Source organism: Papaver somniferum, chromosome 2 (assembly GCF_003573695.1).
Source record: "Papaver somniferum cultivar HN1 chromosome 2, ASM357369v1, whole genome shotgun sequence".
Lineage (NCBI taxonomy): Eukaryota > Viridiplantae > Streptophyta > Magnoliopsida > Ranunculales > Papaveraceae > Papaver > Papaver somniferum.
Genome location: NC_039359.1, coordinates 11,562,554 through 11,579,505, shown reverse-complemented (window position 1 = coordinate 11,579,505; position 16,952 = coordinate 11,562,554). Strand labels below are relative to the sequence as shown.

General features: G+C 37.4%; 1 protein-coding gene and 1 pseudogene across 1 annotated transcript; one reads left to right on the top strand and one right to left on the bottom strand.

Moving 5' to 3' along the window:
• The first annotated feature begins 4,072 nt into the window (after positions 1-4,072).
• On the top strand, positions 4,073-7,691 carry LOC113350652 (probable serine incorporator). Its single transcript, XM_026594784.1, has 7 exons — positions 4,073-4,117; positions 6,073-6,139; positions 6,359-6,470; positions 6,585-6,750; positions 6,872-7,085; positions 7,296-7,430; positions 7,594-7,691. Exons 1-7 carry the CDS (start codon positions 4,073-4,075, stop codon positions 7,689-7,691), a joined length of 837 nt encoding a protein of 278 aa, XP_026450569.1.
• Positions 7,692-13,858: 6,167 nt separating this feature from the next.
• Positions 13,859-16,512, bottom strand: LOC113350651 (annotated as a pseudogene).
• Between the last annotated feature and the right edge of the window lie 440 nt (positions 16,513-16,952).

Here is a 16,952-nt window from a genome sequence, read left to right as displayed (position 1 = left end):
CTTTTTCATCTTGAGTCTCCACAATAAAATTCTACAGTGACGGGGATGAATGTACTTAGAGAAGAATACCGCGGATTTCTGGAAGTTTACCTGCTGCCCAGAAATATTGCTGAAATTATTGATGACATCTAAGAGAGTGTTAACATTCTGCATATCGGCTTTTGCAAACAACAAGCAATCGTCTGCAAAGAGAAGGTGAGTGACTTGTGGAGCGTTCCTTGCTATCTTTATTCCTTGCAATTTTTTTGAGTTCTCAGCCTGTGCCAAAGATCTGGTTAGAACTTCCATCGTGAGAAGGAATAGATAGGGTGATAGTGGATCACCCTGTCGTATACCTTTCGTTGGTTTAAAGGGTTTACACGGTGATCCATTCAAGAGTATTTGTATTTCATTTGTGCTGATGCACTCTTGAACCAATTGTCACCATTTGCTTCTAAAACCAAGCTTTCTCATAACATTGTTTAGAAACGTCCATTCTACTCGATCAAAAGCCTTGCTCATGTCGAGTTTTAAAGCCAAATAACCCTTCTTTGTTTTATTTCTCTTCATGAAATGGATGAGCTCTTGCGCCAGAAGTATATTGTCGCCTATCTGCCTACCCGGAACGTAAGCAGCTTGCATGGGTGAAATGATTTTGTCGAGGTGCTTCTTCAGTCTGTTAGCCATAATTTTGGTGATTAATTTGTATTTTGAGTTGCATAAGGCTATCGGTCTGTAGTCACTTGGAGCATGTGGGAGCTTTATCTTGGGTATCAAACAAACATTGGTTTTGTTCATCTTCTTTAGCATTCTACCTGAGACGAAAAAGCTTTGTACAATTTTTATGACATCATGTTTTATAACTTCCCATTGAGACTGAAAAAACCTGGTGGGAAGCCATCCGGACCAGGTGTTTTCCATGGTTGCATGTTCTTGAGAGATGCTTCAATTTCCTTTATATCTGGAACTTTGACAAGAGATATGTTGTCTTCCTCCGTAATGCATTCTGGTAGTATGTTGAGCAGGTCATTGTCTTGTACTGGATCAGTAGTACTCATAATTGCTTGAAAATAATTTGTAAGCATATTTTCCAGGTTGTCTCTGCCACTGCACCAGCTCCCATTTGGTCTTTGTAAGGATTGAATTATATTCTGTGCCCTCCTTTTGTTTGCCTGGACGTGAAAGTACTTTGTGTTCTGATATGCTTCATGAAAACGTGTATCTCTTGCTTTTTTCTTATAGAATTCTTCCTTTATTATGTGCCATTCATGCATTTCTTTTTCTAACTCAACTACTTTGTCAGTATTATCCAATGTTTATCCTGGTTGTTGAAGATCATCCAGTTGTTGTTGTAAAATTTTCAGTTGTTGCTGAATGTTGCCAAAAGTAGTTTTGTTCCACAAAGACAGAGTTCTCCTTGTTTCTGCTAATTTTTTATCCAAGCTATAAGCTGCAGAGCCATTAACATGCTTGGTCCAAGCATTGGTTATTTGAAGTTTACAAGACTTATCACGTAGCCAACATTCGAAAAACTTCCAATTTCTAGCATTATGAGAATCATTAGGAGACATATCAAGGAAGATTGGACAGTGATCAGAACCTAAGAAAGGGAGGTGTTTAAGACAAGCATTTGGGAAGTGTATTGTCCAATCAGTGTTTGTAAGGGCTCTATCCATACAAGATCTACATCTCCTTGTACCATGCTTATTGCTAGTCCAGGTATATGGATTACCGTGAAAACCTAGGTCATGAAGTCCAATATCTTGAACTATCTGAGCTATGGGAGAGGCTTGAGAGGTAGAACCATTGTGACCTAAACGTTCCTCACTATTCAAGAAAAATATTAAGATCACCTATCATGACCCAAGGGGCATCAATGTTGAAATTTTCACAAACATTTTCAATAAAATTCCACTGTGTGCTTCTTTCTTGTGGATATGGAGAACCATACACACATGACAAGAGCCATTTTGGTTTGGCAGGATCACTACATACAAGACAGTGGAACATATTTTTGTCTTTACAAATAATTTCCAAGTCAAACCCATCCTTTCAGAGAAGGAAAATACCTCTAGATCTACCTATCGAGGGAATGTAACAATTATTTGGAAAATTCAACGACCTAATATAGTTCAAAATTTTGTCATAATTTATTTTGGTCTCTTGAAGAAAAACTATATCAGGATCGAGCATTTTGTTTAAGTCCTTAAGGTAGTTTCTAGTTTCTTTAGCTCCAAAGCCATTACAGTTCCAAGATATGATTTTCATATTATAAGTATATTGGAAAGCAACTGAAGAATTTCTGAGAGTATTAGAAAAGAAGTAAAAGGAAATCTGAGCATCAAAAACAAGAGTTGAAAAATAATTATGATGTGTTACCTGAGCAGGTGTTTCATGGCTTTCAGCTGCAGGGTTCAAAGCTTCTGCATTTGAAATATCAGATTCCATCATCTCCGCACAATGGTTGTCCATACTAGTAGAAGTAATATCTCCTTCTATGCTTGGTGGTACCACATACAGGTTATGTGGGTTCATTGATGGTGGTTGGTTGAGATTTGAGTTTCTCGATCTCTTGTTCTGTCTCATCTCTTCACCTTCAGCTGCAGCAGCCATTTCCTCTGCAAACGAGTTATCCATGCTTCTTTCATCCTCATTTGCTTTATAAGCATCTGCCTCTTCACGCATATAGGCGTCATACTCTGCAGTGGAGAGACTGTCAAGATGCAGGAGGTAGTTTGTTTGCATGCAAGTGGTATCCACATGGTCTATGACCCAACACTTTTCACAGATATTGTTAGGTTGAAGACACCAATGGTATCTGACCCAAACTTCTTCACCAGACACTGTCTTCCACCAGCCTCCATGATGTAAAGGTTTCTTGAGATCGATTTCAATTCTGGCAGAAACTGTACTTCCATACTTTGGCCTACAGTTCGGTGGTGTTTTTGAGATCTTCTTTCCCATGTAAGTTAAGGCCTCATCGATGACAGCGACATTCATATGTTCAAGTTTTAGATACTTGAACTCAATAGTGTAAACCTGAGTATCAAAAACATAATCCTGTAATGGAATGTTTGAGTTATACTTTTGAACAACGAACAATGCCCCGCCAATGATCCAAGGACCATCTTTTATGATTGTGTCCTGCTCTTCTTCACTATTTAACTTCACCAGCATTAGGTTATGATCCATAAATCGTATCTCTTTCCCCCTGTATTGCCTCCAAAGAGAGTTCACTCCTGCACTTATAATCTTCATCTTAATCTTCACTTTCGATTTTAGCTTTCCAAGCAAAGCATAAGTCCATTCTTTAGCTCCAGCATTGATGTTGCTTGAAATTCCCACCACATGTCTGTTAGTGGCTGGGATTTCAATAGCAGCATTCCTAAGTTGTCTTGAGAGTAGGTTGATACGGTTTTCTCTGTTTGCAGACATTTTAGGGTTTCTCTGAAGTTTTTTGTATCTTTTTGAACGAGACGTGTGTGGTCTTTGAAGAAGAGGGTCTCTATATATATGATATGACTTTCCTTTCGAGTTTGTATTGTAGATCCGAATATCCAGAGGATTATCATTTAACAATATACCAGAAGTTATGACATGAAAATTCTTGTATGAGGTCAAGCTTGTGATTTGCATGCAGTTGCCTTCTTGGTTGAGATGTTTCCTTGTTTTACTCATTTGAAATATTAACAATATGAGAGAATTAAAGAGGTGAGAATCTTCATATGAAATCAAGCCTGTGACTTGCATGAAGTTGCCTTTGTTGGGATGTTTCCTTATTTTACTCCTTTGATGTCGTAGCAGTATAAGAGAATTTATGAGATGAAAAGTCTCATATGAAGTCAAACCTGTGACTTGCATGCATTTTCCTTTTTGGTTTTGGTGTTTCCTATTTTGGCTCCTTTGATAGCGTATTAGCTTTGGAGGTAAGAAAATTTGAATTCTGAGTTGACTGGATCGGTTGTGTACTTGTTGCAGATTTTGGACTTGAAGACGATGACAATACACCCTTTGATTCTGAGTTTTGATATGATCCTTGAAAAGGATCGGAGTTGTCGGATTCCTACTAGTATGGACCACCTCGCCAGAGAAGATGGTGAACACCACTTCCAATAACACCACTATCTGTATTTCAAATGTATGAAGCATCTTGAAACTCCACCACTGGATTCCCCACAGTTTACTTGCCTGGTTATCTGCACAGGAAGATAGAAAATTTATTTTTTCATGAAGAGTAAAACTGATAAAAGGTATAATGAAACTACAGATTTGAAACAAGAACGTTAAAACTTAAAAGTGGAAACAAAAGGTCTAAGAGATAAATCTAAGAAATCTCCTAGAAGCGATTCTACAATCACTTAAACCTTCAACTTTTTGAAAAGGTAGATCATCTTGAGTTCAAGACTCACATGGTCACATGAAAAGTCAGCAATTTTCTTATGCATCCCTCATACAAGGGAGAGGGTTTTAAATGTAAGCTCTACCAAATGTAAGATGGTGCAGTGGTGTATAATACAAAGGAAATCATCTTATGCATCCCTCAACACAAATACACACTTTTATGTTGATCCCATGATCAACACTTTCATTATTATACTCGGCCTAATAGTCGGTATCATAAATAAATATTTTATTTGGTCCTGCCACCAACAATTCACCAGACGAGCAACAGTCGCTCAGATGAGCAATATTTGCTCAGACTAGCAATATTTGCTCAGACTAAGGAATATTTGTTCAACTATCAATATTCAATATAATTCAGCAGCACAGTTTGCTCAAGTTATCGACATTTATTCGACAATGATACTTTTGTCTCAGCACACATGTTCAATTCATGAGTCTCAGAACATTTGCAAAATTATGTTCAACTCAGCAATACAAGGACTCATCGTCCCATAAAGTCAGCAACTGACTCACACGAGACATCAATCAATCGTGTCACATGGGGGAATATTAACTAGGGTTTTGGTCAGGCGGTCTACGGCACGTGCGTTCATACACACGATGAGAATGTGAGCAAGTCGTGTAATCAGTTTGAGGAGTTAGTGGATGGGAAATTAACCAAGTCTCCGCACGAAGAGCAACTGGTTTTGAAATGATTTCCCACTTCCCCACTCTCACTAGTGGAAAATGGGTGTTTAGCGACCTACGGCAGAGACCCCCGGTCACAGTAGTTGGGCCGCTGACCCGTAAAAGCAGTCTCTGATATGATAAAAACAAGGAAAAATTCCGAGAGCATTAATAGCCGTCTCAGAATAATTACTATTTTACCCTAAATCTACTACCGATCCCGCGACCCTTCCAAACCGATTCACATTTGATAATTTTTTTATTATTTTATGGAGCATATAAATACTTCTTTCTCTCACCCATTTCCAGTCTTTTTCTTTTTCTTTCTCTTTCTTCTTCTGCTCTTGGTCTCCTCTCTAACCTAAGGAACTGGCTTCATGGAAATGGAGAAATCAATTAAATCGTCGCTCTTAAACATAGCCCCTTTCCCCGTCAGGAAGAAATCCATCTATTGTTCTTGAACCATCTTCTTCTTTTCATCTTTGCGGTTTAGGAGAAAACTGAAGAGATCTAGAAAGATCGTGACGAGATGTTGAAATTGAAAGAAGATGAGTTGGAGATTCAAGGGAAAGAACAGCTGAAACTTAAATTGAGTTGACGAAATTGCAGAAGTTGAAGGAATTTAATCCTACTGTGGTATAACTTTCTTCATCTCTGGTTTTTAAATTTAGGGTTATAAATTTTTCATAACGGGTTTCCATATCTTGATCTTTATTTGATGAATCAGAGTTTCTGATTAGGGGTTTTGATTTTTAGATAAAGGGTTTTCGTTTATTGATCATGAATTGTTGAAATAGAAGTTTTGATTTAGGGTTTTGATCTTGATATTTATTTCTTTTAGATTCAGGGTTTGGCTAATTAATAAATTCTGAATTAAGGGTTTCAATTTCTTGATTTTAGATTTCTGAATCTGGGTTTAATTTTGATTTGGGGATTTTTTTTTTGTAGGTGCAGAGTCTTCCACTGGTTCAATCTACTGAGAGAGAAAGAAGCAGAAGAACCCAGAGATGAAGGACTGTGAAGGTTGTGGTGTGGGATTTGCTCTTGGTCCTCATGTTTTTCGTTCCTGATAACATTATCTCATTATACGGTCTGTGGGTGTATTGACTTGTCTTTTGATTTATGTTAGTAAATGTTCTTTTTTGAACTTAGACTAATTTATTTTTCCTTCTTTCTAGGTTCATAGTTAATGTTCTGAATTCTGTCTTCAAATGCGTGTATAAAATACTTTAAATTGGTTTATTGCTGCTCTATGCAAACAAATAATATGCTTGCTTCTCATCCTGAAACTCGTACACTGAATTTGCAGGAACATTATCAAACTTTAGATCGGGGTTGTTTCTTCTGGTTCCAGTTATTATACTGCTGGATGCCACAAATACATGGAATGATGTCTGGGTTGAGAGAGGTGAACGCAAATGGTACGAAAAACATTTCCATCTTATCCTCTTCATTTTCTTTCCAGTACGCTTTGACAAGTATATTTCTCTAATTCTCTTCGGTCTTTGCTTTATATAATTGATGGGTTATTGCAGGTGCATACCGTTACTTGTTGTATTTGTGTGCTATATAACAACACTTACAATATCAGGACTAATGTTCGCTTGGTTCAACCCCTCATGCCATGACTGCAATCTTAATGTGTTCTTTATTGTCATGACCATCATTCTCGCATTTGGTTTTGTAATTATTACATTGCAGGTATAGAAAATTTTGACTCTTTTCCCCCTGAAATATAGTGAAATACATCTGATTCAGCATTGCATCAGAGATATTCTTCAATGCTCAATTATAATGCTGTGGGTTTTTGGGGTTGATACAGGCTAATGCAAGTCTTTTGCCATCTTCGGTTATTTCTGTGTACTGTTCGTATGTGCTCTACAGTGCTCTCTCAAGTGAGTCTCGAGATTACGTGTGCAATGGTCTCAACAACAGTTTAAAAGGAGTAACCACGCGTAAGCTAATTCTTGGTATGCTCACAACAGTTATCTCTGTCTTGTACTGTGCTTGCCGGGCTGGATCCTCGCTAAAGTCAGGTACCTTCAAGGCTTCATCTATAGACCCTTTAATAGTAATATGATAAGAACATGCTATCTTTTAGGAAGATATAAACTTCCATTGTAGGATGGTTAAGTTCTGTTCTCTGGCGATAAACAGTTATCAAAAATGGAATTCGTATGTGCCCTCTCAAAACTGCACCATTTTCCTTGTGTTTGTTTCTGACCATGTTTGACCTTTTGGTGTAGGTGACAGAAACCCTTTTGTGAACTTTGAGCAGAGAAAGGACAGAGAACCTGATGTTGTGCCATTTGGTTATTCCTATACATTTTTCCAACTGATTTTCGCGTTCGCTAGCATGCATTCAAACATGCTTATTACAGGTTGGACTGGCTCACCGTCATTCAACTCAGAGTTGATTAATGTTAGCTGGACATCAACTTCAGTTCAAATATGCACTCAATGGGCCACTGTTGTTCTTTATGTTTGGTCTCTTGTAGCTCCTTTGTACTATCCTGATCACGTATTTTTATTCATGGTTCACAGTATCAGCTAATACTCGAGCCTATCAGCTGATACCCGATCATATTGATGCTGACCGGTACTATTTCGGTGCACCTTTATGGAATATAGAGCAATATTAACAGATTCACTCCACAGTTTTTCTTCCATTATATTTCTTCTTCCAACTTAAGTTCCATCTTTTTCTGTTTTCATTCTGTTATGGGCAGTACATCCTATTAGTTTATATCAGGAATACCAGTAGCTGTACCGGTCACCTGAAATACTTGTACAAACTAATAATTAGGAGGAAGTTAGAATAATCTAATCCCTGTCACATTAACTTATAAAACTTTTTTTTTGAATTCTGATTTTGCAATTTTTGATTTTAATTTATGTGAATTAATGCTATAAATTTTGAAATTCAAAATCCCCTTCACCTGGTAGACGTACTTCCTTTTTGTGGTGATTATTTACTTATCATGTGGCTCCTTTAGGTTTTAACGAGTACTTGTTGTTTTGTTATACGTGTTATGACATATTACTATGACATGACAGGCGATCTTGTTGAAATCAGAGGGTGCGTCATTATTAGCACAATTGAAATACATCTGAATTATTTATCTCATTTTTATTGGAAGTACAACTTAATGGTCTTTCCTTACCAGAATGGCACATCTGAATTATTTATCTCATTTTTGTTGGAAGTACAACTTAATGGTCTTTCCTTACCAGAATGGTTAGTTTTTCAATTGAAAAATTGGTTTTTTTTGTTGATTCCAGGATGGTTATTGGTCTAATTGTGTGTTGGTTTTCTCTTCTGCAGTTTGGCCTCGTTCTTTAAGGAAATTGAGGTGTGGAAACAAAAGGCAATCTTGAACAAAATATCAACAGAACTCCACATTAAGTGTTAGAGAAAAAGCCTGAAAGTACAGAAAAAAAGGTAAAATTCTTATTGCATTCTCATTTACTTCAGTAATGGTAGGGATGCGATGTTGGTGTTGCATGATAATCTTGCAGGCTGTGGTTTAGTCTTGGGACTTGTTGGTTTTAACTTGATTGGGTTATTTTTTTTAATAAAGAAGTTGCATTCTTTATGTACTATGTATGGTGCTCAAAGTTATGGTCATTGTAGGGTGCTCAACATTCTAGAACACGTTATCATTATTTTTTTCTTTCAAGTGTGTCACAAGTAGAATTAAATGGATGCACTGGTGATGGTTATGCTTAATGATTTTCTTTGGGGAACTGTTTATGCTTTGGATGACTCGATTCAAATCACTTGACTGACGTCTTATAAATTTATGGAGTTGTTTGTAGCTTATATGTGTCTGCAAAGTGGTCCATGAAATTACTTAAGCTACCTATTATTTGTCCTCTCACATGGCTTAATATGATGCTAGTTGTATTAAATAGGGCACTCTTGCAATGGCAGTGATGTTCTGAGTATTTTAACTGCTTGTATTCCACTATATATAACATGTTGGATGTTGATGATTTATAATTTCATATGCATAATCTTGGATGTCTTTAATGAACACTCATATGCATTCTGATTTCTAATTTCTTGTATTACTAGTTAAGCCGTATTCGTGAGGGAAATTGCTTGTGGAAGTGTCTTCTTCTTCCCCTGTGATGTTGTTACTTACAAAAAAAACATGAGCTTCCAAAGGATTCAACCCATTTCTTTGTATCAGCTTTCGATTGCCCTGAAGCTCTTGTTTTGTTTCAAGCTTGTCCTTTCGTAGTCATGGTTGTGGGATAACTTTCCTGCAGTGTGTGGCCAATACTTCATGTCTTGATGGTCATCTTCACCCGAGATAGTATTATTAGTTGTTAAGTTACATATGCTTCTAGTGGAGGGCAGTTTGGAGTCCAGATCATTGATTGAATTCTGTAACATATTACCTAACTTACTTTTAATAATACTGTCATCTCTAGTAACTTATTTTGCTCAACCATGTATGATGAACTAAACGAAGTTGTTGATTTGCTTTGCAGGAATGATGTTCTTTGTCATATGTGAACCAGGGACAAATACATGGGTGCTCTACTTGATATCAATCATGAAGTATTGTCTAAGTTCATCGTTATCGGAGGTGCTTATCGTTTTATTGTTTAAAATGTTGTTATTAGAATTTACTATCTAGCTCAGCCATGTATTGTTATGAACTCAGAATTTCATACTTTTTTGTGTTGTTTTAAACCCAATGGATAAAATGAATGAAAGTTGAATTCATAGTTTGAGTTTAAATTTGAAGTATCATTCGAATTTCAGTTTGTGTTCCACTTAATTTGACTTGACTTTGATGCAGTCAGATTATTTCAGATTTAGCCATTCAGGCATTTCAGCAAATCTGAATCTATATTTTTTTTTATATTATAATTTAAATCTGAGACCCACGGCTAAGGGTCTGTACCTCGGTACCCTTGAAATCGGTTGTTATTTTGAGACCCACGACTCAGGGTCGTACGAGACAGCGACGCTTTATCACAGACCCCAACAGAGACGGTTGAAAGTAGTCGTATAACACGTATATATGACATGTCCTGACGGTCGCGGAACTTCTATTTTCCACTAGTGTCTCTAACTCCAGCAACTGTCACACTTCATGGGATCATGGTGTTTACAATTCCAGCAATATAAAAGACCTCTGAATCATGATTGAAAAGGAGGACATTCGTCTAGACAAGAATTTCTCGACAAGTTCATACATACAATCTTTCGTCTACACGAACTCATCGTCTGAGCAATCACTCTCAACTGAGTAAATTCAATCATTCAGAACTTTCTTACGCAGAATACACAACACACCTACAATCTAGATCACCATTGATCTCACACATTTCTCAGCTTCCCTCTTACAGATTGACCCATCCTATCTTGTGACCGAATTGACTCTGGAACGGCCATTGTCTTGGTTTAGGACGGAGTCCTACAGATTGATCTATCGAAATTAAAGCACTCCCTTCTTGCAGTGCATCTGTGTGAGGTTAAACATTTCGCTCGGTTCAAGGAGTCTCCTTCGCACGGTTGTCTCCTCAATTCCGTAAAAACCAGCAAATCGTTTTTCCCATCTACAACAAGAAAGACCGATTCATGGTGGCAAAAAAAAAAACAATCGGGTTTTACAGACCTTCGAGAAGACCAATTATTTCACTTTTTTCAAAAAAAATAGTCGTTAGGGACTTTCTCTATATATAGAGACCTCATCCTTGGACCTCATTTGCCACAAAATTGCTCATTCTATTCCCTCTCACTCCATAACTACTCATTTCATACCTCCATAATGGCATCGTTTGACTCTGCCGAAGATTTGGAAATCACCAAAGCATGGTACGCCGAAACTCGAATCAAAAATCAGTCCTACGTAAGGGTAGATGCCGAAACCTTTTGGACAAAGGTGCATAACAAATAAAGACAAGATTTTGGTAATTCTAATGGAAGAAGTGTTCAACAAGTCCATGATAGGAACCAAGTCATCGAAAATGCTATACTTTCTTATTCAGCTATCCAACATCGGATTTTGAACTCTAACCACTTTAGCTTGTCATTGAACAATTTGTAAGTGTTTTTGTGGTTTATTTTACGTAATCCATGTTGTTTTATCTCCCAATGAAACACCACTATCTGAGTAAGTTTATGTTGTGTTTTTGTAGCATGAAGTCGTGAAAGCGCGCTACTTGGAGGAAAAGGGGGAAGCATTCGCATTTGATGCAAGCTATCACTTCATGGTATCCAAAACTCGGGAGTATGCCCCGGAGGTGATGATGGTTGGTGAATCGGACTCGGATTCCTCCGGCGAGGATTGATGATTTTAGAAGTTTTTGTGGGTAGATCTCTATGTAAACCCTCACGAGACTACAACTCGTCCACTAGGGTCGCCTAGGGGTTTAAAGGCTTGATGCACGTGTTAAATGCATCCTACAATAATGAAATGAATGAAAAAAAAACTTATGAAAGACAACAATCGGTTTATATATGTCACATAAAACCCCGATTTTGACAATCAGATTATACATAAAATCCAACCGATTGTTGAAGTTTGCTGTTAATTTTGGAAACACCAATCCAGAATCGGTTTACAAGTGCATAAACGTAAACCGATTCTGGGTACTGTTTACGTAAAAAAAAAAACCCAAAAAAGTCAAGTTGTTTGATGTTTTGAAGAACTCTTTAACATTTGTTGATCTCACATCTAAAAGATAATTAATACCTAATACAATTAAATTATGCTAATTAATCAAAGGTAAAATAGGTACTTAGATAATTGTTGAATAAGAGGTGATGTGAAGGTTATCTCTAATGACCTTTTTTGTCATCCCCCAATTTAGCCAGGAAACTAAAACCTTGGGTTTTCTAATGGATTTAGGGTTAATAAGTTTGTATGTTATCATGGGACAAATCTCTATATATAAAAAAATTTCTACCCATCTCTCCAATATAAGCATATAAAGGAAAAACAAGGTTCAGATTACTTTGACCAATGGAGAATCTTAAATTTGCAGACCTTAGTACTTCCTGCGCTTCTGTTCATGAATCTGTCTCACAGAGACAGAGTAAACTAGTATGTCAAACAATGCGGGATCTCGTCCAATCTGCCAAGATGGGTATACTTTTCTCCATTGCCTTACGCGAGGAAGGCAGAGCCAGCCTTTGTTATCGAGAGTGTGATGATAATGACACAGAACACTTTTACAGAACACTTGTTACAAAGTCAAAGACTGACCATCCTCCCATCAACATGCCATATTGGTCATGTACCAAAGTCATGGTTGGTTCGTGCAACGGTTTGGTATCAATGATCCTATTTATATATGTAACCCTTACACTAGAGAATACGTTAATATTCCAGGAATAACTGAAAAGGATGGCCTTGTGCTGAGCGGTTTTGGTTACCATCAGGTTACCAATGAGTACAAGGTTGTAAGAATCTACTACAAATTCTTAGATCAGGCCTCTACTGCACAGATTGAGGTATACACTCTTGGCAGTAGCCTTGGGTGGAGAAAAATAGGAAAAGTTGCTTGCCAGTTCTTATCATCTCCGGGCATCCTCGTTGATGGAGCTCTTCATTGGCTAGACCGCAGATGCCGTACCATAACGGCCTTCGATTTGGTCGATGAGGAGATTAAGTTAATCCCATCACCACCGTGTTTAAACAATTCAGGTAAGTATTCTTCTTATAGACTCCATGAAGTGGGAGGATATTTGTGTGTCGTTCATAAAGAGCCAAGTGACCGTGTCGACATTTGGCTGCTAAAAATGACGAGGAATAAGCTTTGTGATTCTAGCATGAATCGACATGATAGCTATGATTCTTCGTGGAGCTGGTGTAAGGAGTTCAGTATAGCGTGGCAGGGACTCAACAAGTGTGAAGATTATGAGCCATTCGCCCTCTTGAAGAACAATAATGTTCTATTGTGGTACAACAGAGCCGTTCTTTGTTGCTATGATTCAGAAGCAAAAACTTTTAAAAAGCTCATGGGTGATGCTGCTGCTGGCGATTTGAAATATTTTCAAGCCATTCCTCACAAGAATACTATTGTTTCCCTGAAAGCTTTAGGAGAAAAGTCCAAGCTTAGACAATACATAGAAATCAACGAATGGTAAAACAGGCCCTTTCAAATTTTATTAGTTTCACGCGCCATTCATGTTTGAGTACTAGCTCTGAGTTTGGATTATTAGAATTCTGTATAAAGAGTTCCAGATTTAAGACTGTTTTCTGTCTGTGAAATAAGAGCTTTCCCTTCCACTTTTTAAATACAAGGTTCTCCAAATGCTAGATACACTGAAATTTCATCAAATGTTACCTTACCCTGTTCACATTGTAAACAATACTAGACCAGACACACTTATTCATATGCTAATGCTACATACTTTTGGGTTCAGTTAAAGGGATGATTGTAGTAGAACTGGAAAGGTGTAACGAGAATCCAGTATGAGATGAAAAACTTAACTCTAAACATAACATAGAATGGTCTTTTAACTGAACGTTTGTACCCTAACTTCATCAACTATGGCACTTTAAATAATCACATACAATAATCAAGTGAAATCAGATCTGCCAACCCTGGGAAGAAATCAAAGGCAACAGAAAACCTCAACAGACCACGCCTAATAGAATACAAACTCACGAAAAATAAATAACAAATCAAGCCTCAACGTTCCCTATAGACGATCCATAGGCTGAAAGGGATAGACTTGTTTTTTAGAGACATAATACCCGACAAATATAGATGAGCAAAATGCAACCAAAGATAAGAATAGAGAAAACACTGATAGCACCGGATGAGTTTCCTGACCTGCCTAGTAGCAAGTGAGTTGCTTGAGGGCAAATCTATGGTACCCAGTTACAGCTAATAGAGTAATGCCCAGACCCGTGCCATGGTTTTTTCCATCCTCAGGGTACCAGAATGCTACTGCCCATATTTGTTGGTTGGCCGATGAAAATTGAACATCTGCATTTTTCAGTAATGAATTTAAACTCTAACAGCTAGGGGGCATGAACCCTATATTTATCAATTTATCATTGCAACTCATCTCGACATTTAGACCTCATCAAATTAGTGAATTTGGTGTTCAGTAATTTCAAAGAAGTTCTTCAAAACAGGTCAACTAGGCATGTCGCCGTACAGGAAGCAAAAGCGAAGCAGTTCCAACACAATCCCTATACATGATGGCTTAACAACTTTTGAACAATCCCGTAGTTTGATTATGTGCAGCTTTAACTTGGCCTAGTAAGTTGGTTCAGGTTTGTAAATTGCTCTATGATTACTGAAAGGAAACATATTTGCATTACTCTTTTAATTAGGTTAACATGCTGGAGAACGTGTATTGGCTTAAAAACAATTCCTTGGGAAGTCAAAGATTACCAAAGCAGAAGTTAATGACGGCTAACCTTTGAAGGCGATCCATGGTTCTCAAAGGCCTGGAAAATTCGAAGAAGTATTTACCGTCTTGATCCTCAGATGAATAGGGGCTGTCTTCTGCTACAAAACCTGCCAGAGAAATCTTTTCAGAACTTGAAGGTTGACCAGAGAAAGTGCATGGACGTATATATTTCATACGAATATATAACCAAATTCATATAGAAAAAGGATTCGTGTGCTTATACAGCCCTATTGTCAGAAATAGTAGAGTTTCCTCCTCGATGGTCCTGTCATCTGGCCTAACCCAACGATCTTAGAAACAGTGAAAGTTCTTCAAATATTTTCTCTTTTCATTCTTTTGTGATTTTCAAGTCTTTAGTAAGATGGTTAAGATCAATCAGCATATGGGTGTGTTACCTGAGTGGACCTTGAAGCTATCGTGCCACCATGCACCTTTCCAGTCATTTTGGGCACTAGTATCATTTCCTAGAAAGGAACCAAAAATAATAAATAAATGCAGCAAAAAGAAACACAGGAAATAGGAGGAAGAATGCGGATCACAATTGAAGAGGTCCAAAACTAAGAATACAGTTATACAAGAATTTGGACAAAATGATACACCTCTATGTATTTACTACAAGTGTATGTTTACTCTATTCATGCACAGTCAGTAGTTATAGATATGGAGTAGAATAGAGTTTGACAATATTGTTAATTTACAGCTGGTTTCAGTTTGAACTTTGAAGAACAGTAAAAACGAAAACAAGAAATGTAACCAGCACCTGTAGGACTGATACCATCGAGGTGTCGACAGTGAGGAGTCCAAGTATACAGATCAACCAAATGTCCGAACCTATAAATCAAAAGATATATTAACATATATAACGATAAACATCACATGAACCATTCAAATCCAAGAACCAACTGACTGAGACTTAATCACCTGTCACCCCCATGTCCTTCTCTATTATCTATTGGATTTCCTCCATAGAGCCGTCCAGGAATAGCATTTCCAATAGAGAAATGCATAATATCAACTTCAGTTCCTTTGCAGGTCTTGCTGGAACATGAATCTGATGATTCCTTACACCCTCCCATCTTGAAAAATAAAGCTTTTCTTGGTTTCAATTCGAAGAAACAAAGAACAAAAGGCATATAATTTCATACCAACTAAGCAACCATTCTAATGTTGAGACCTTTAAATCGACTTACATTAATGATATGTGGCTTCTCCCCAACTTGACATAAGAGCAACAGAAGGACATTTGTTATTTGCACTGCAGCCCAATCATAAACATGCCAAATCAATACTTTTCTCTTAGTGTGCTACTAGTAGGAAATGAATATGGGAACACACTAATCTATTAGAGTACATCCTGTTCAAATGGGGAGGTGACCCTGCAGTAAAGAATGATGTAATCTAAAAATCTGTAGATGAATGAACTTGAAAAAGCTGATTGAAACTTACCCTTTTGAGTAAGCATACTTGCCATTAACTTCCAACATGAAAAAACACATTGTTGCCATCATGTACAGCCTAAATCAAAACAAACCTTTTTTTATTAAACAAAATCCTTATTAAAAAATGCAAATTCACAGAAAATCAACTAAAAATTGAGGGTAAGAAGCACCAACCTTGACAGTCATTGATCCAGCTTTATAAGCATCATCTTGATGTGGGTCAAGAGCAGGAAGAAGAGAAAATTCAAAACCATCGATATCTTTCCAATCATCTGTATGCCCATCGATTGTGATAACACCAGGTTTAAAAATAGCTTCAATTCTATTTTCAGATTCTGATTCACAACTCCATTCACCTCCTTCATTATGTGATTTCACTAATCCAATTGCTGTAAATAACAAAAATATCATCAAGACTCTATACATGATTTATTTGAAGGAAAAATCACCAGAAGCTGAATGAATCAGTGAGAAATCAAAATGGGGCTATCTGTAAATCGAGCTGCCATGAGTTAAGCTGATGATAGACCAATTTGGTTGACTTGCATTAGGTTGACCATATCTGAATGAATGACGAGCATTTTATCGACTTTCTAGATACATCCTGACTCGTGGGATTGCCTACGTAAACAAATCAGTTGTGCACTCGCGAAAACAGATCCATGCCTGCTAAAGAGGTGTTACCAATTTGCTTTGGGGTGTACCAATCAAACAACCAGTCCAATTTCCACAGCACAAATATATATTTTGTCTTGGATTTTGGTATGCCCCCGATCGCCCACAGCTAATGATATCCAATTTAGGCAAGCGGAGATGTATTACTAATAAGGCAAGCGGAGATGTACTACTAATTACGTATATACTTGGGGCAATCCCAAATTCCCAATTTGGGGCAATTCGAATGGCAATGTATAAAAAAAAAAATTTGTTGAGTCAGGTGATGGTTAGACGCATTTTTCCACTATGAAAAAAGAAGTAGATGACGGATCATCCAACGCGCATGTCAATGAAACACGCTGGTGATTTACGTAAAAACTGGCATTCTATCTAAAAAACGTTGGCTTGTGATG